Here is a 20,207-nt window from a genome sequence, read left to right as displayed (position 1 = left end):
AGGCTTTGGAAAGAGAGAGGAGAGCAGCCCATGAAAGCAGAATCACTCAGTCCTTCTGTGATACACATGGAAGGAGCTCCAATCCCAGGTAATGCACACACCTGCTGCACATCTGGAGCAATGTATGCCCAAGAGAAGAGGCTATTGTTGGGAATCTGAATACGTGCAGCTACTCACACAGAGGCAATGAAGATTTGGCAGACAGCCAAAAGGTCATGTGAAGGAGTAAGTCTGCCTGGTGATACAGAAGGCATAGAGATAGCTCCTTGATTGGTCAAGCTCTCCCAAGGGAGTGATAATTAATGGCCTACTAACTGGAATGTGAGCTAGTACAAGTTTGAGTGTAGGAGTTGTGAGTCGTGTAAGAGAAAGCTAGCAAAAGATCCGTGTTCTGTTCCTGTAAATAGTCCACTGTATATAATAAACACCTAACTACAAGTTCCTGGTTCCTGCTTCATCTATCCTGTCTGCAGTCAAGTCGCCAACTGTTTCTGTGGATTCTGCGTTTACTTTGCTAGGTCTAGCTAAGGTCTTGCAACTAGTCAGAAAGTTGCGAAACACCAATAGGTTTTGCCAATAGCTATATACTGTCTTATGGCAGGAATGGAACCTGTGGACCTTCAGATGTTGACTGCAACTCTCATAGGATGTGGGTGGCGCTGCAGTCTAAACCACTGAGCCTCTTGAGCTTGGCGATCGGAAGGTTGTTGGTTTGAATCACCGCAACAGGGTGAGCTCCTGCTGCTGTCCCAGCTCCTGCCAACCTAGCAGTTCGAAAGCACACCAGTGCAAGTAGATAAACAGGTACCGCTGTGGCGGGAAGGTAAACGGTGTTTCTGTGTGCTCTGACTTCCGTTACGGTCCTCCATGCGCCAGAATTGGTTTAGTCATGCTGGCCACATGACCCAGAAAGCTGTCTGTGGACGGCTCCCTCGGCCTGAAGCAAGATGAGCGCTGCAAACCCACAGTCACCTTTGACTGGACTTAACTGCCCAGGGGCCCTTTACCTTGCCTGCAATTCTTATCCCTCCATACCATTGGAAATGCTGACTGCGGCTGAAGGGAGTTGGGAGTCCAAAAGCATATGGAAGGTTACAGGTCCCCTGTCCATGCCCTATGCTGATCTCACCCCCCTTGAATGTGCAGCTTTGCACTGGCACAGAGATTATTGTGAGAGGCCATAGCTCAGAGGCAGAGCAGAAGCCATGTGCGAAAAAGGCCCACAATTCCAACCCAAACATGCCCAATTAGAGTAGTGGTTCTCAAAGGGTGCGGTGCGGCAGGAGACGATGGCCTTGCCGCTGCCCCCCGAGCTTGTGGGGCTGGCGGTAGGGGGAAGCGCTGCTTTCCCCCACCGCCAGCCTCAAAGATCCCTGAAGCCTTTGGAGCGCAGCGGGACGTCGCGCTGTGCTCCAAAGGCTTCGGGTTCCTTTTGCTGACCCAAAGCCCTTGGAGCACAGCGCGAGGTCCTGCTGCACTCCAAAGGCTTGAGGCTTCAGGGACAGCCTTTGTAGCCTCCACAGGGCAGCAGGGTTTAGGGGAACCTGCCGCCCTGCGGAGGCTTTGCGCAGCCATTCCCAAGCTAGAACAGCGAGACGGAGCGCTCCGCAGCACTCCGTCTCCCTGTTCTGGCTTTGGGCTTAGCCGCGCAGCCTGCATTCGCTCTATAGGACGCACACACATTTCCCCTTAATTTTTGGAGGGGAAAAAGTGCGTCCTATAGAGTGAAAAATACGGTACATAGTGTACTTTGTTATAAGCACTGAATTAGAAGAATCAGGTTGAGAAAGCGCTGGGAAATATCCCTGTCCCAAGATATATGACGTGCTGGGAGACAATATTAGCCGACATGGGCCTATGGCTTTTAAAGCGATGGATTGCTAAATGGTAGTATTAAGTTGTTACGATATAGAAGCAATGCACCCGCGAGCTGCTGGTAGCTTGAAAGCAAAACATAATGGGAATGTTGGGACTGTCTGTGGGAAACAGAGGGACAGTCTATTCACAGTGCGAAGCACCGGAATTAGCTCAGAGTGTAATATGAGCTCTTCCTTCTGTTCCTGTACAGGAAGTACAGGAAGGTTTTCTCTCTCGACTGCCGGAATTTGAAGAGAGCAGTCATGTTTTTTGTAACGCTGCAAAGACAGAAATAAAGGCATGTAAATACGTTTCTGTCTATCTCTTTCCCCTGCCAGGGGGCAGGAAAGAGGGGTGTGTTCTTCTCACACTGAGAAGGATCGCCTATTGCGACCTAGCCTGGATCCTGCTGGGGAATGCAGACAGGGAGGTCAACAGGAGATCAAGCCGGGTGCCTGGGAGAGTTGCCAGTTTCTCCTGATAAAGGCTTGATTCCCGACATCAAGTAAGAATTGTCAAGGCATTCTTGCCATGCTAGGTGATGAACAACCTAACAACATCATAGTAAGCAATCAAAGGGTGACTGAAGGCCATTTTCTTGTTTTCGCTGAAGGTAGCGTAACTAAGCATGGCATGGGAAAATTGGGCAAATCCAAAAGGACAGAGGGCAGTTCTCTCCCCGATGCTGGAATTGCACCTCCCCAGGCAGTGGTCTGCTTTTGCTCAACTCCTGGAGCACCCCACGCTTGGGTTACCTGCAGCTCTTTCACAATCATGAAGCAGAGAAGCCTGTCGAGACCATTCAGGCCAAAGGTGCCCAGTGTGTCCTGGATTTCGGAAAAGAGGCGGCTGTTGGACACTTCCTGGTGCGTTCGCAGATCGTACCAGGTGTTCAGGGGGTCAATGTAGCAGGCGCTTCTGCAAGAGGCAAAGAGGATGGAGAGGCTTCCATGAAACTTCTGTGCCTAAGTCCTTATCTTTCCCATGTGTCCTCCCCCCTCCCCCACAATTCTGGTGGGTAAATGTTCATCCCAAACTTTTCATAATACGTTTATGCAAATGCCAAGCTTTCAGAAACCTGGACAACAATATGCAAGCTGCACACGGTGCTCACTTTGGGTCTGTGATCCTCAGGATCTCTCGGCAGAGCCGGCCAATGAAGGTAGCGGATTCATCCACAGGTGCAAATGTTGGTATTGGGATATGTGTGGACTGATACATGCTTTGCCAGTCCTGGATCTGAAAGATACGCAGGTCGGAAGTAACTCTTAAGGCCTGTCTTTCATTAAAACGATGACAACAACTACGGCATTATTAGTGGTACGGTATTTTACAAAATGGTTTTGCTTTGAGGTTCAAAACACCATGGCTTGTATCCAATGCGTTCCATCAGTAGAAGGATTTTTGCTTGTGCAAAAGTCTTCCCCCGCCCTTCGCCACACGCTTCGATTTGTTCTGGGGCTTCCCTCAACCCCACAGAGCAGATTTGGGGGAGAGGAGAGGAGAAAGGGGGTAGGTTCCATTTTGGAAATCATTGCACTGAAGGAACATATTAGCTGGATACCACCCCATGTTGCTATTACATCTGCCTTTGTGCAGCGATCGTTCTGCACAGTGGTACCTCGGGTTAAGAACTGAATTCGTTCTGGAGGTCTGTTCTTAACCTGAAACTGTTCTTAACCTGAAGCACTACTTTAGCTAATGGGGCCTCCTGCTGCCGCCGCACGATTTCTGTTCTCATCCTGAAGCAAAGTTCTTAACCTGAGGTACTATTTCTGGTTTAGCGGAGTCTTTAACCTGAAGCGTCTGTAACCTGAAGAGTCTATAACCCAAGGTACCACTGTATTTTGGGTGCCCCTCAGCAAGATATGCTTAGTAGACCTTCTTCATTTCGGATGAGGTGGAGCACCAGTCCTAAATCAGATTGCTGCCCTCTACTGGTGCCTGAAATCCATTCAGGATGCAGCATCAACAACAAAACAGCAAGTCATCTTCAGCTTCGCCTATCACCCTTCCCTCCTCTGCCCAATAAGTCTTGCACAATGGTTTGCTGCAGGTATCTGGAAACAGCAACTGGAAAAACGCAGACTAACTGGGGAAGGGCTCTAGAGAATCTGCTTTTGCATGTCCCAAACAGAGCTGGGAAAGATCCCTGCCTCTGGGAAGGTGCCTGCTTCCTAGTCAGTGGAGACCACCAGGGACCGGGAGCCTGCGACTCTCTGGATGCTGTTGGGACTACAAATCCCATCGTCCCCGATTACTGGCAACGCTGGCTGATGCTGATGGGAGCTGGAGTCCAGCAACATCTGCAGGGCCACCGTTTCCCCATCCCTGGTGTAGACAACACTTAGCTGGATGGGCCAGCAGAGTAAAGGAAGCTTCCTTAGGTTCTTAAGCTAAGAGCCCGATTCTAAATCTTTCACTGATGCACAAGCAAACTGTCCTGGGCTGGCCTGCATTGTGGTCACAGTGCAACCAATACTTGGATTCCAACTCTATATCTTTCCGGGCACTCCACCCCTTATCACTAAATCTGCAAGTGACGCTGACTGTAGGATCAAACACATTAAAAAAAGGGTTTGTGTGGAGTCAATATTTTCGAACTGCTCAGATTATGAGCAGTTATGAAGCTCATCGCCAAGAAGAACTTGTACCTTGGTCCTCAAGAAGTTATTGCACTCCTGTTCCACATTGTAATTGATAATCCGGGACACCTCTTCCTGCCAAATCTTCAAGCCGTAGATGTTGACATAATCCTGGATATACTCAAAAGAGCGGTGGAACCCATCCATTGTGGCTGCCATGTCTTTCAGTTTGGGCATGAGTTCACTGGGCTGTGGAAAGAGGGAAGAAAATGAAAATGACACCCAGCATTTATTTCTCTTACAGTTCATCATTTTTTTGGGTAATCAGCAAGGTTGGGACAGGGGACAGAGAAAAGATTTAGACACCAAAGTAACAAATGCAATTTAAGCGAGAGTTTCTGTAGCGCCTGTCACAGGGAACTATAGCCTACACAAACTCTTGACACCCATGGTTTTCCTCTTTCCAAACAAACCACAGGAGGAAGCTAGGTTTTTTCTTGGATTTGTCTCTTAGGTAATTTGGAGAGAAACTCTCCAAACTGTGGTTTGCACACAACACTAAGTCAGAGCTCTGGTTCCCTCCAAGGAGTAAAACGAGGGCAATCTGAGCTGCATGCACGAGCACTCAGCTTGTTCACAGTAAACCGTGGTTTCTCTTGACCACATTTTGCCATGACATGCAAACCAAGTTGTCTGCATGGCGTGCAAACCAAACTTGAGAGCAGAGCCCAAATCTGAAAAGAAAATATAAGCAAGTAAAGGAAGGAAGGAAGCCTGCATAGAACTGTAATAGCAACTGGTCACAGCAAGTGGATGTAGGGAAGGAAAGAAAAATGGGGGAAAATGAGGGATGTGTTTGGCACCTTGGCTCTGGGGTTGAAGATAAGCCCTCTGTGCAGTGCTAGGGCCACTCGTTTCACCAACTCTTTCCTTATACCATCTTCGAGCAGCTGTTTGGGATCCACCTAAGGTGAGAAAACAAAGACAGAAGACATTATGTACAAAAACCCACATACTTCCTATGAATGTCAATGCAAAACCTTGGAGCCGTGTGCCAGGAGCAAGCCAGCAGTAATCACACACAGCAATTTCGAGCTAATTCTTTATTAACAAAAACAGGAGACTCAGGCCTAATGAGCACAGCAACTCATCTCTGGTGGGTCTGGCCCCCATGAAGCAGTTGCTGACACTCAAGGTCCCTGCCTCCTCACAGCCATCCAAGTCCCCTCCTCTCCAGGGTTTCCCCCAAGCGATCTGAGACTGTGCCTGCGTGAAGCTAACTTCTCCTCTGCCCTTTTCATGCCTCTCCTGGTTCTGGGAGGCCAGAGGAATTACCGTATTTTTTGCTCTATAAGACTCACTTTTTCCCCTCCAAAAATTAAGGGGAAATGTGTGTGCGTCTTATGGAGCGAATGCAGGCTCCATGACTTCAGCGAAAGCAACGCGAAGCCTCCGAAGCGCAGCGGGAGCGCTCCCGCTGCGCTCCGGAGACTTCATGTTGCTTTCGCTGAAGCCTGGAGAGCGAGAGGGGTCGGTGCACACCGATCCCTCTTGCTCTCCTGGCTTCGCTTTGCTGGAGAGGCGCTCCGCAGCTTTCCCTCTCTGCACAGCGCCCCTTCAGCGAAGCAGGAGGAGAAATGGAAGGGGCTCCATTTCTCTTGCCGCTTCGCTGAAGGGGCGCTGCACTCCCCCTCTAAAACTAGGTGCATCCTATGGTCGTGTGCATCCTATAGAGCGAAAAATACGGTAGTTGCAGCAGAAGAGGGAGACACCCATGCCTCACCAGCTGGACTCAACTCCGTCTTTCCGCCTCCTTTCTCTCCTACTTCAACTTCTGCCTCAGCTACTTCAGCTTCTGCCTCCGATTCTGCCAGAGACTCCCCCCACTCACTAAGCCCTGTTACCCCATCAGCCTCCAGATCCCTCTTCCTCCCAGTCTGAGCACAGCTGCTTCTCAGAAATGCTTCCATTGTTTGTTATAAGCGCTTGTCGGCTTTCCACGAGAAAATGTCTCAAGGCGACTTGTAAATCCACAATACAGTGGTACTTCGGGTTAAGAACTTAATTCATTCTGGAGGTCTGTTCTTAACCTGAAACTGTTCTTAACCTGAAGCACCACTTTAGCTAATGGGGCCTCCTGCTGCTGCCGGAGCACAATTTCTGTTCTCATCCTGTTCTTAACCCGAGGTACTATTTCTGGGTTAGCGGAGTCTGTAACCTGAAGTATCTGTAATCCGAGGTACCACTGTATACAACTTGGCAGTGGTTTATGACCAAATGCTCAGAAATATCATTCCTAAAAGTGCTCATCCAACTATGGAAAAAGTGGGCCCTAGCAATTCAGCAAGCAGAAAAGCTTTAGCCTGGCACCTAAAAGCTGACAGTGATGGCACCAGGCATGCTTCCTTGGGGAGAGCATCCCATGGAAGCCACCACCGAAAAGGCCTTGCCGCACTCTGCACCTGCCTTAGGGGACCCACAGCTTTCTAGTTTTCTCCAGCCTGATGCAATGCAAAACGATTACCTTGATGATTCCAACCAGTGTTGTTTTCATCATCAGAATGCCTTCTGTGAAGATTGAGATGGCGTGCGTAAGCTTAGCGACCTTTGGGGACAGGAGGAGAAGCTAGCAGTTAAAAAAGCAAGGACTATAGTAGGGCAAATAATGGTCGCTTTCCCTCCTTCCCAACACGTTAAATAAAAACAAAACAAAACACAACACAGCAGAGGGCCTTCTCGGCAGTGGCGTAGCGTGGGTTGTCAGCACCCAGGGCAAGGCAAGTAATTTGCGCCCCCTAACCCGTGAATTTGCGCCCCCTAACCCATGCATTTGCCCTAACCCCAGATGTTGCGCCCGGTGCGGCCAGCCCCCCCTGCACCCCCCACGCTACGCCACTGCTTCTCGGTAGTGGTGCCCGCCGTGTGGAATATATTGAAATTGAAATACTTTATTGTCACTTGTACAACTTGTATATAGTGAGATTACACAAGCACCCGACACTCAGTTCTCTTAGTCTTAATTCCCCTCGCACATCCACCAAACCCGAAAGTCAGTTGCCCTGTTGTTATCTTTTCATTCAGCAGCCTAACAGCCCAAGGATAGAAGCTGTTCTTTACCCATCAGATGTCAAGGAAATAAACAACGGTCTGACTTTCAGAAGACATCTGAAGGCAGCCCTGTTTAGGGAAGTTTTTAACGTTTAATGCTTTATTGTGTTTTCAATATTCGGTTGGGAGCCCCTCAGAGTGGCTGGGGAAACCCAGGCAGATGGGCGGGGTATAATAAATTATATGAAATTAATTTATTCCATTTACGGAATGCTTTTCTTAGTTCAAAGGTCCCAGGGTGGTTTCACGAGACATAATCAAAAAGTATCAGTGGGCTGGGTTTGAGGGGTTCCTGCCTGGGGAGCTTGTATCAGCTCTGCTGAAAAATCTCCTTTATTTCATCTTTATTTCAGCAGCCACGGCACCAGTGGATTTATGCGGGAGGAGAAAGGAAAACTGAGTAGGAGCAGAACGGAACGGAGCCCTGAAGGGGATAACTCCACGCTGCAACAATTTGTTGTGCCTCTCGTTCCTATCAACCCGGTTCCCCCAGCGTCCCTGACCTCTTAAAGCTACGACGCACCTCGTATCGCGGCACAAGCTGGGCATAATCCCGCAGCTTGTCTTTGTCCAGGCGGGTAGGCACTTCGATGATGTCGTGAGTCTGTAGCTTTATAATCTTCAGGAGGGATGTGAACATGCTCTCGGGGATGATCTGCAACACCTTTCCCCCCCAGGCAAATCCCAGAAAGAACGGGCACAGGTTTAGTTATGGCTCTCTTTAGGCGTAAAACAAAACTGAATATCCACCCTCCCTTTTTTAAAACAAAAAACCAGGATTAGGAGGAAGTTGCTACCTTTCTCACGTAGGAAACCAATTCACCAGAATAATACTGAGATACGCTCAGAAGGTCGGGGCTGTTGGCTTGATTGATGCGAAGCAGAGGCATATCGAGAGCTGAAGCCAACTAGAGGAGGAAGGAATAAGGGTTTAGGTTGCTATTCAGGGTGGATATAAATAAATGATTAAAAACAAACAAACAAACCCCCAAAATTAGATTTTAAAAAATTTTAAATCAGATTTCTTTGATTTAAATTGGATTTTTAAAAAATAAAATGCTTTGGGAGGAAAAAATCTTTCTAAAGATAGTTCTCTATTTGAGTTACATTATAGTCCAAAGGCTATTCATCAGTAAATAAGGATTTGTTTTAAGTTTTTCACGTGTGCTAAAACTCAGTCTAAGGTTGTTGTTTTTTAAATGTTGAACCACATTAGTTAACAAACATGGATACAGATGCTATAATGTTATTGTTTTAGTTAAATAAATTGTTTAAATTGTTATTAAGGAAATGATTGCTTTTCTCCTTCCAACAAAGTACTGTACAGCAGAAAAGTTGTCCACATATAAACACGTTAATTATGAAATTATTGTGAGGTTTAGTAAGTTAACTGTTTATGTATTTGTAATAGTATAACCAAATCAGTAATTTTTTATATAACTTTAAAATCTACTCTGGAAATTTATTATTCCAAAAAGGCACTGATGGGCTGTGGGGGGGGGGGTTCAAGAATCCCATGTTCGAAACCCCTCTGCAATTTCTGAAGTGTGCAGAATCACTTAAGGAAGCACCACTTTGAGAGTTGAAAGATTACCAAGATCTGTTTGGCTCCGAGCTGGCGCAGAGGCATTATAGGCAGAAAACACCTTTTGGTTTCTGAAAAAGTAAATTAATAACGCCCGGCTCCTGCCAGTTTTTCTTAAAGCCCCCTTTCCTACTTACCTTTAAAAACGTGGCCCTGAGTTTCGTTACCATAGATGGGCTTGCCCTGATGCTTTCCTGCATGATAGATGTGAAACTGGGGGGGGAAAAGGGAGGAGGGGAAATTAAGATCAGAACGAGCACCTGAAGTCATTCCTCCACGATCCTGTTCTCAGGGTAGTGCTACATGCGGCCATGCCACTTTGACACTGTAGTTCAGGGCTATAGCTCAGTGGTACAGCGTGCATGTTGTGTGCAGAAATAATAATAATAATTTATTATTTGTACCCCGCCCATCTGGCTGGGTTTCCCCAGCCACTCTGGGCGGCTTCCATAGAAACCAAAAATACACTAAAATATCACACATTAAAAACTTCCCTGAACAGGGCTGCCTTAAGATGTCTTCTAAATGTCAGGTAGTTGTTTATCTCTTTGACATCTGATGGGAGGGCATTCCACAGGGTGGGCACCACTACCAAGAAGGCCCTCTGCCTGGTTCCCTGTAACCTCACTTCTTAAAGTGAAGGAACCGCCAGAAGGCCCACAGCACTGGACCTCAGCGTCTGGGCAGAACGATGGGGGTGGAGACGCTCCTTCAGGTATACTGGACCGAGGCCGTTTAGGGCTTTAAAGGTCAGCACCAACACTTTGAATTGTGCTTGGGAACGTACTGGGAGCCAATGTAGGTCTTTCAAGACCGGTGTTATGTGGTCTCGGCGGCCGCCCCCAGTCACCAGTCTAGCTGCCGCATTCTGGATTAATTGCAGTTTCCGAGTCACCTTCAAAGGTAGCCCCACATTCAGGCTGTGATATCTCCAAGTAGAGACCCCTGCCTAAAACCCTGCTTGCCTCACATTTGAAAGTGGAGCCTGACTGGCAGGTGCCCCATTGCAAAATGTTCTCCCTTTCCCTGACAATTGCTGTATTTTTCGCTCCATAAGATGCACATAGTTTTTAGAGGGGGAAAGCAAGAAAAATTCTGCGCAGAGCATGTAAGCGGCTCTCGCTTTTCTTGCTTTAAACCCTTCCGTCCCTCCTCCCGCTTCACTGAGCGAGAAGCAGAGCAAGAGCGATAGCTGCGCAGCGCCTCTTCTACTGGGAGGAGGGACAAAAGGGAGCCCTTACAAGGGAGCGCTGAGCAGAGCCTGGCAGCGGCTCTTGCTGGCTTTTCTGGGAGGTGTGGGAAGGGACAGAGTGCAGCCCGTCAGTCCCTTTTCCCACCTCGCGGGAAAGCCCCCAAGAGCCGCACACACACTCCACGCGGCTCTTTAAAGGGAGTGCTGATAAGAGCCTGTATGCATCCCAGATGTGAATGCAGGCGTGAGGCTCTGCGCAGCGCTCCCTTTAAAGAGCCGCGCGGAGCATGTGTGTGGCTCTTGCTGGGTTTTCCCCGACGAGGGAGAAGGGCAGCCCATCAGTGCCTTCTCCCTCCTTGCGGAAAGGCCCCCAAGAACCGCACACACGCTCCACATGACTCTTTAAAGAGCATGTGGCAGCTCTTGCTGGATTTTCCAGGGGGTGGGGGAAGGGACAGAGGGCAGCCTGTCAGTCCCTGCCCCCACCTCCCAGAAAAGCTCCCTCCTAGGGGAAAAGCCAGCAAGAGCCGCACACATGCTCCGCGCGGCTCTTTAAAGGGAGCGCTGAGCAGAGACTCCCACCTGCATCCACTCCATAAGACGTACACACATTTCCCCTTGCTTTTTAGGAGGGAAAAAGTGCATCGAAAAATACAGTAGGTCCACAGACCGTAAAAGCTTAGGGAGCAATCATAGCTCCACAACAGAAGGTTTCAAGGTCCGCCTGTTTGCGGTTCAGGTAGCACGTGATAAGAAAGGCCTGCATCTTCCGAGATCGTGGAGAAAACCAGACAGAGCTAGGTGGACAAATAGCTTGACCTTCTAGGCAACTTCCTATGTTTTCTACATTTCTAAACGGGGGCATAGCCTGGGACATGTGGACAGGCTTCTCTTCAGTAAGGAATGGGGATATCTATAATCATCTCTCTTAAAAACTCAGCATTAAGATTGGCCAAGCTAGGTATGTAATACCAGGAAGCAGCTCTTAAGTTCTTGTCTGCTTAACTGAACAATGTTTCTTGTTGCTGAGCTCTAGGATCCTGGTTTGTTCCTCATAAGACAAACAACAGAAAGACCTACGAAGATGTACTCAGGAAGCCTATATAAAAAGGGAACAAAGGTAAAGGGACCCCTGACCGTTAAGTCCAGTCGCGGATGACTCTGGGGTTGCGGCGCTCATCTCGCTTTACTGGCCGAGGGAGCCGGCGTACAGCTTCCGGGTCATGTGGCCAGCATGACTAAGCCACCTCTGGTGAACCAGAGCAGCGCACGGAAACACCATTTACCTTCCCTCCGGAGTGGTACCTATTTATCTACTTGCACTTTGACATGCTTTCGAACTGCTAGGTTGGCAGGAGCAGGGACCGAGCAACGGGAGCTCACCCCGTCGCGGGGATTCGAACCGCCGACCTTCTGATCGGCAAGCCCTAGGCTCTGTGGTTTAGACCACAGCGAAGCTGATACAAATAGGACAATAAATGATACAAAACAGAACAAGCACATGTGTCAATTTTGAGCAATGAGTCTTACCAATAATCTTAAATCCCTGGGAGTTGTATTTTAAACCAATGTCTAATCAAGCATTATGTTCTCCCAGCGGCCGACCAGATGCCTAGGCAAAGTCCATAAGCCAGACAGGAATGCAATAGAAAGAACCGCCATCTTTCTTCTTGGCCACCCCAAATATTTACCTCCCGCCATGTTGCATTTCCCTTTGACATGCATGCCTAGTTCATAATCCTCCAACCTTGCTTTCTCCGGTAGAATCTGTTTCAGCTTTGCTTCAGTCTGACTCAGACACCGAGTCAGGAGTGCAGTGAATCCAAGAGAGAAACAATGTACAGTGGTACCTCTGGTTGCGAACGAGATCCATTCCGGAGGCTTGTTCGCAACATGAAAAAAGCGCAACCCGCAGCGGCGCGTCTGCGCACACGCGAGTTGCAATTCGCCGCTGCTGCGCATGTGCGTGACGCCATTTTGCTCATCTGCACATGTGCGAGGGGCGAAACCCGGAAGTAACCCTTTCTGGTACTTCCAGGTCGCCGCAGGACGTAACCTGAAAGAACGTAACATGAGGTATGACTGGCAGCATGCGCCCTTTGGGTCTGGTAGGGCAGAAAGCAAGGAGCTCAACAGTAGATGGCGCCAAAGCCAAGGAGAGGAGGAGCCAACTAATCCTAGTTTTGTTCTCCTTCTGCTTTCTGCCGAGCTGAACAAAGGCAACACTGAAATAAAATTGAGGATGGAGCCAGCAGGCAGTGGTACCAACTAGAATAGGAGCCTCACACTCCATAGAAGAGGCAGCAAGCACATGTAAACGCTTCTGGGATCCTACCTGTCAATCAGCTGCCAGGCGTATGAAAGATCTCCAACTATCTGCATGGTGATCAAAACCTCTTCCTTAATGTTGATGGTTCTGATCATCTGATGGAGAAACTTGCGAGTGTCAGCAAGGAACTGACATATTTGCAGGTTGGACTCCAGTTGGTGAAATTCTTGAACCTGCATATTAAGAATTAGAAATGTAGTTTTTTTTATTAAAACGCCTAAAAACAAACAGAAGAGATTTTAAATTTAGCTACTTCTCATGAGAAGAGTCCCTGGAAAAGACCCTGATGTTGGGAAAGATGGAGGGCACAAGGAGAAGGGGACGGCAGAGGATGAGATGGCTGGACAGTGTTCTCGAAGCTACCAGCATGAGGTTGACCAAACTGCGGGAGGCAGTGGAAGACAGGAGTGCCTGGCGTGCTCTGGTCCAGGGGGTCACGAAGAGTCGGACACGACTAAACGACTAAACAACAACTTCTCAAATAAATCCCAATTGGTATGGAGTTCTATAGCAACTGGTCTTATGACAATGTTGCTTGAGTCCACATAAGAAATTATACCCAGAAAATGGCATGACCACCACCTCCTCTGCCTTACCTCTTCTAAAGCTTGTATTAATTGCACAGTTTTCCTGCCAGCTGCAGTGGAGTCATCGTAATTCAGAGACATTATTTGTTTGGCGATTTCCCTGAACCAGGCTTGCAGATTTTCTGTTTTTAGTGGGAAAACGGGAGAAGGGACAAATTATTAAATGAGTGCAACTGAAACCAAAAGAGAGAGCGCTACCAGCCCCCAGTTCACAAACTGTAAACATCCAAATATCAAGGAATTATTTTGAAAGAAACAAAAATGCATCACGGTTGGGAGGGTGGTGGTTTCCCTAAAGTTTGCGCTATACACATCTACACGAATGCTGTGCTTGCACGTGAAACCATAATTTTGCACAGAAGTGGCTAATCTCTGAAGATCCCACCATCCTTGATCACTGAGACATGATGGCTGGGGGAGATGGGAGTTGGAGCACAGCAGAATCTGGAAGACTAACCAGTTCCCCACCCCAATTTAGCATTATGAGAAGAGCCACAACAAAGTTTGGGCTTGTGTGTTCCCCCTCCCATGTGGCCATGAGGAGGAAACTTTCATTTCCCTTTTAAGACCACGGCTCTTGTGTCTGAACCCAGAAGAACTGTGGTTTGCCTTTAGGGTTAATGGAAACAAGTCTACTTCAAACCATGGTTTACGAAAGTGGCTCGTTTTCTTTTTTTCCTTTTTATTGGAATTTTATTTACAACGTAACATAGACCAGCCCCAATACACAAATCCACCCTCATTAAACGTGAACATAACATACAGTGAGCATAACATACAACAATACAAACAACCAAATAAAAGACTTCCTTTATCCTGCATCCGGCCTCCTTATTTACTTCTTATAAACAGTTTCCTTTATGAATAATTATTAAGATTTTTCTAATTATAACTTAAATATCCACAAAGTCTCCTGCAGACATTAATCGAAACAAGTCCAGGTATGTATTTTAGGGCACTGTTTTGTGAAGTATTCTCTGCATTTTCCCCATGCTTGTTGAAACTCTTGTTTGGTGTGATCTCTAGTTGCCTCTGTTAATCTAGCCAGTTCAATATACTCTAACAGTTTGTCTTGCCATTCCCTTTTTGTTGGCAGAGTTTCTTTTTTCCAGTTTTTAGCAACGAGGATCCTCGCCGCTCCTATAGCAGGGGAATATTTTCTGATCTTCTCTTGCTATACCTGTGTCCGTTATCCCTAGTAGAAAAGCTTCTGTATTTTTCATAAAGTTATACTTAAAACACTTTTTTTTAAGCTTGTCATATACTGTGTTCCAGAAGTGTTCCAGAAAGTGGCTCGTTTTCATCCAGGGTTCAGACGCAACACTAAACCGTGGTTAGTTGAAAATGGAAGTTGACACTTCCACTCTTCTCCCCATTGCAGATCTGGAGAACCAAGCGCACAAGACCAAGGCGCACAGATGTTCATCCTTTCAATGGTGTGAGTTGGGCTGCTACTGATTCAAACTGATCAACGCAAATCTTTGCAGAGCCTTCAAAGCTGGGCGACATGAAGAAGACCCCATGCATCTCTCACTAAAGGAGCACGGGTTAATCTTTGTCGCAAGCCTTGGAAAGTCTTCTGCTCAGCACCAGTTGCCAGTTGGAATTATAGTCTAGCTGGAACCCCATTAGTTTAGTTTAGTCGTTTAGTCATGTCCGACTCTTCGTGACCCCATGGACCAGAGCACGCCAGGCACTCCTGTCTTCCACTGCCTTCCCCAGTTTGGTCAAACTCATGTTGGTAGCTTCGAGAACACTGTCCAACCATCTTGTCCTCTGTCGTCCCCTTCTCCTTGTGCCCTCCATCTTTCCTAACATCAGGGTCTTTTCCAGGGAGTCTTCTCTTCTCATGAGGTGGCCAAAGTATTGGAGCCTCAGCTTCAGGATCTGTCCTTCCAGTGAGCACTCAGGGCTGATTTCCTTAATAATGGAGAGGTTTGATCTTCTTGCAGTCTATGGGACTCTCAAGAGTCTCCTCCAGCACCATAATTCAAAAGCATCAATTCTTCGACGATCAGCCTTCTTTATGGTCCAGCTCTCACTTCCATACATCATTACTGGGAAAACCATGGCTTTAACTATACGGAACCCCATAACCAGACATAATATAAATGAGCTCGCAAAAGCCTTACCTCAAAGGAAATAGAAAAATATTGCTTATTGCTTCCCGCTCCCCAACTTACCATTTTTCTCTTGGAACAATAAGAAACCAAGAGGAAAGAAAATTCATCAAGGAATGGGGGAAATCTGAGGAATATTTGAAAAGCTTCTGTATACATTTGTGTTTATTGGCAGGTTTAACATAAAACAAGCGGTTAAAGGTAATGTTAAAGAAAAACCAGGGAGTTAACTGATAAATGGAATCAAATGCAGTATTAAAAATTAAAATGATAAGAAACCGCAAAAGGGGTAGAGGAAAGTCAAAACATTTAAGTTCACTGGGAAGTTAATTTCCAAAACTGAAACATAAAATTCTTTTTTTTTTAACGGCCCTTACCATTTTTCTCCACTCTTGTTAGAGGCTTAACGCCTGAAAAGACATCAGCCAGCTCTGTCATCCTTTCGGATCCTTCCGTTTTGTAGCTTTCCCATTTTGTTTGCTTTTCAGACAGCATCTGCTTGAACATCTGACGAAAAAGCAAGACCTCAGTCTAAAACAGAACACCCTGCCGCGACGGGAAAATTACAGCGACAGCAACAATACCATTTGGCATGGACTGATCTATACTAGGGATCCACTGTAGGCTTTTGGGTGAACATTTATGCTGAAAATAGAAAAATAATGCTGGGAAGCTGGAGGTTTCTGTGCATTTTTTCCCCTACGGGCTGAAGAGGCAAGCCACTTTAACAAATAAAAAGCTGCTTGCTTCTTCAGCAGCGCAGATGATTGCAGTGGAAATGTCAAAGGAAGCCTCTGACTTGTGTACGGTTCTCTCGCAAGCGCATTCTAGGCATAGGTATGCAGGATGTTTCCGTTACCTCTTTCAATATGAATTCGAACTGTGCTATATCCAGGAGAAGCTGGAAAAGGATCTTGGGGTTGTACTTGGAATCTGTTTGAACCTGGTCCTTTATTTGGCGGAGGCGCTTGTTGTTTGGATCGTAAGCTAAGGAAAAAGAGCAGAAAGTGAAGGCTTCCTCGATTGCTGCTGTGAGGCAACACCCACCTTCCCCCTCAATGATCTCAACGGAGAAGATTTAATGTGCTCTTGGTCGCATGAACGTAAAACAGGGAGGATAAAAATCAGTGGGTGGCGCTGTGGGTAAAAGCCTCAGCGCCTAGGGCTTGCCGATCGAAAGGTCAGCGGTTCAAATCCCCGCGGCGGGGTGCGCTCCCGTTGCTCGGTCCCAGCGCCTGCCAACCTAGCAGTTCGAAAGCACCCCCAGGTGCAAGTAGATAAATAGGGACCGCTTACTGGCGGGAAGGTAAACGGCGTTTCCGTGTGCTGCGCTGGCTCGCCAGAGCAGCGATGTCACGCTGGCCACATGACCCGGAAGTGTCTCCGGACAGCGCTGGCCCCCGGCCTCTTAAGTGAGATGGGCGCACAACCCTAGAGTCTGTCAAGACTGGCCCGTACGGGCAGGGGTACCTTTACCTTTTACCTGGTCGCATGAACGTAAAACAGGGAGGATAAAAATCAATGATTTAAAAAATAATAATAATTAAAAATGATTTTTTAAAAAATTAAATTGGATTATTTTGATTTAAATAAATATAAAATAAAATGCTTTTGGAGGGAAAATCTTTCTAAATATAGGTAAAGGGACCCCTAACCATTAGGTTCAGTCGTGGCCGACTCTGGGGTTGTGGCGCTCATCTCTCTTTAGTGGCCGAGGGAGCCGGCGTACTAAATATAGTTTTCTATTTAACTTACATTATAGTCCGAAGGCCATTCATCAGGAAATAAGGATTTGTTTTTAAGTTTTTCACGCGTGCTAAAACTCAGTCTAAGTTTTTTTTTTAAATTGTTTAACCACATCAGTTAACAAACATGGAAACATATGCTATAATGTTATTGTTTCAGCTAAATAAATTGTTTAAATTTTTATTACGGAAACGATCGTTTTTCTCCTTCCAATAAAGTACAGCAGAAAAGTTGTCCGAATATAAACAGTTAACTTATTGAACCTCATAATAATTTCACAATTATCAGTCTATGTATTTCTAATAGCATAACCTGAAATATACTCGGAGTCTAGAGTAGATTTCATGCTCTTTATTCAGCTCATAGTGGTGAGGAGGAATGGAAGTTGCCCCAGAATGTCTGCTTTATATACATTATTTACACAATGGGCCCCACATGATTGGCTAATTCCGGGATTCACCTGTAGGCCAATCAGGTTGCGGATTCACTTCCATCTGGAGCTGGATTGGGTGGCTCCTGTGGACCAATCAGACTGCTGCATTCTGAATCCTATTGTTTTAGGGCCAATCAGACTGCTGCATTCTGAATCCTATTCAATTCAGTACATAATCTTCACAGAACTCTAGCCCAATGGTTGCCATCAATTTGATTTGAATTAATTTTATAATGAAATGATTTTAGAATGTTGTATTATTTTATTGTTGTTAGCCGCCCTGAGCCCGGCTTCGGCTGTGGAGGGCGGGATATAAATAAAATTTTATTATTATTATTATAACATAACCAAATCAGTAATTTTTGATAGAACTGTAAAAAGTACTCTGCAAATTTATTATTCCAAAAACGAAACCTTCATCTGGTTGTAAACATTAAGATTAAACCAGCAAGAATGAGTCTTTCTGTAAAAAAACATGATTTAAATCAAGTCTTAATGACTTGTGATTTAAATCAAATCCACCCTGGTGGAAAACATTACCCGAGTCTGCAGTATGCAGCATCATCCAGCGGATCGCCACGTTGCAGTCCCTTAAGCAGTTCAGTAGTTTGGGGATATTGTCCAGCACCATCTCCTCCCTCAAGCAGCCTTCCTTAAGAAACTGCTGCACCTGGGTGTGGACTCGCTCCCTGACTGCGGCGCATCTGCCAGCCTTCGAAAGACAGAAATCAAAGGAGCGTTACTGCAAAACAGGCGGAACTCCGTAGGGCTCTAGGTCAGAGGGATGCCGTACGAGGCTCTCAAAAAGCCGTTCCTCTGCCTTCGCGCATCTCCAGCTGCTTTGGACTACAACTCCCATCAGGCCCAGCTAGCCCAGCCTCCATGGGAACTGTAGTCCGCCTGGAAGGCACCAGGACAGTAAAAGCTGAGCTAGAAGCATCACGTTTAAGGAGAGGAAATTCCACTTCGCGAAGAAAACCGCATTTCGCCAACCTGTTCCTTGACGTTGGAAAGATCCAGCGTGTAGTTCAGAGCCATTTTCGCAGCTTTGTAAGGCTCCCAGGCTTCTGCCAGGTTCACACACATCCCCATATAAATGCTAATAACCTGCGGAGAGAAACAGAACGTAAGAGGCAGCCTGCGGGACCATCTGGCTCTCCAGGATTTCAGACAGGATTATGTCCCGGCCCTCCCTGGCAGCGCCCGGGATTCGAAATGGCACCTTCTGCACATAGCTGTCAACTGTCCCTTATTTGGCGGGAAAGTCCCTTATCCCAGTGCCGTGTCCCGCTGCTGTCCCTTAAATTTCCTGGGTTTCAAAGGAAGCAGCTCCTCTCCCTCCCTCCCTCCCTGCCGGCCAGGCAGGAGGGAGGCTCCAAGTGTGTTGCTTGGCTGCGTTGCTCACCCAATAATGAGTCTAAGAACGACTGGGGGGTGGAGCTTTCATGCCTTGTGCCGATTAAATCGGCCGCGTTGCCTGGGGACTTGCCTTTGCTCAGCGCTTCCCAGCAGAGAGGTGATGGTGGTTTTCCTTGCTGCATCCCCTTTGCCGGGTTGCTGCGCTGTGGGAACCACTGCTTGAGGCTTCGTTTGGCTGCTGGCTGGGCTTTCTGCCTTTGGCTCGGAGGGGCTCAGAAGTTGAACCTCCCTGTGCTCCGAAAATCCCTTATTTTCAAGGATGCTGGTCCCTTATTTTCAAATCTGTAAGTTGACAGCTATGCTTCTGCGTGCCAGGCAAATGCTGTACCACTGAGCTACAGCACTTCCCCAGCCAAGCTCCTATCAAGCCAAGTCATCTCAGATACTCATATTTATGCTTCTGCAGTTTTTCCGCCAACAAAACCTATGAGCAATGGCCAACGTCAGAAGCGATGCTGGCCAGTCTTCTAGCTATGTTTGGGAAGTCGGATCCCAGCGAAGTCTAAACGAAGGTTTCCCAAACTTGGGCCTCCAGCTGTTTTCAGACTACAACCCCCATCATCCTTGACCAACGGTCCTGCTAGCTAGGGATGATGGGAGTTGTAGTCCCCAAACAGCTGGAGGCCTAAGTTTGGGAAACACGGGTCTAAATGGTTCGACAGGGGGCGGGGCTGACAGGGGAGGGAGCCCAGGCAGAAAGCACATTGCCATTGGCTCCCGACAGATCCATCGATGTCCTGAGGGAACTGCTGGCGCAGCCTCCCTTTCCATCTTCCGGGGGTCACATGCCAGTGGTGGGCGGGGCCAGAGGCAAAAGTGGGAGGGGCAAATGCTACTTTTGTACACGAGGATTGGTTAGGGGGCCTGGCTAGGGAGACGTGCAGTCTGGAGAAAGTCCTGAGGGCCTGACAGGAGTGGCCTGAGGGCCACACCATTCCCCAAGCCTCAGGTTCCTAACCTCTGTGCTCTACGCTTAATATCCTTTTTTTAAAAGAATTTTAATTTTTTTCAAATGCTTTTTATTGAATTTTCTTTAACACAAACAAATAAAATAAATACCCTAACATTCCACAATCATATGTCTACTTATTTTCTAAACGCTCTATCCTGCACGGACTTCCCTCCCTCCCTTCAACAGGTTTTCATATTATTTTCTTTTTTTCGCAGATTCTTAATTACATTCTATACACATCACAAATTTATTTTAATCCTACTAGAGCCTTTAAACTTCTACAATTGCTGCTTA

The 20,207-nt window shown here is 47.1% G+C and overlaps 1 protein-coding gene across 2 annotated transcripts in view; it reads right to left on the bottom strand.

The window, feature by feature from the left end:
• WASHC5 (WASH complex subunit 5) overlaps positions 1-20,207 on the bottom strand; it is a 45,339-nt gene that overhangs the window by 14,246 nt on the left and 10,886 nt on the right. For both annotated transcript variants that reach the window (XM_028736161.2, XM_028736162.2), the window contains 14 exons: positions 18,536-18,649; positions 18,083-18,254; positions 16,223-16,350; positions 15,741-15,870; positions 13,253-13,365; positions 12,663-12,829; positions 9,273-9,348; positions 8,348-8,458; positions 8,074-8,214; positions 6,967-7,047; positions 5,306-5,407; positions 4,512-4,691; positions 2,972-3,096; positions 2,613-2,775 (listed from right to left, as the gene is read on the bottom strand). In XM_028736161.2, coding sequence (XP_028591994.2) covers positions 2,613-2,775; positions 2,972-3,096; positions 4,512-4,691; positions 5,306-5,407; positions 6,967-7,047; positions 8,074-8,214; positions 8,348-8,458; positions 9,273-9,348; positions 12,663-12,829; positions 13,253-13,365; positions 15,741-15,870; positions 16,223-16,350; positions 18,083-18,254; positions 18,536-18,649 — 1,803 coding nt within the window. The remainder of the gene's footprint in view (positions 1-2,612; positions 2,776-2,971; positions 3,097-4,511; positions 4,692-5,305; positions 5,408-6,966; positions 7,048-8,073; positions 8,215-8,347; positions 8,459-9,272; positions 9,349-12,662; positions 12,830-13,252; positions 13,366-15,740; positions 15,871-16,222; positions 16,351-18,082; positions 18,255-18,535; positions 18,650-20,207) is intronic.

This window comes from Podarcis muralis, chromosome 8, assembly GCF_964188315.1.
Source record: "Podarcis muralis chromosome 8, rPodMur119.hap1.1, whole genome shotgun sequence".
NCBI lineage: Eukaryota > Metazoa > Chordata > Lepidosauria > Squamata > Lacertidae > Podarcis > Podarcis muralis.
The sequence above is the reverse complement of the archived record's forward strand: the minus strand, read 5'-3'. Positions and strand labels throughout refer to the sequence as shown.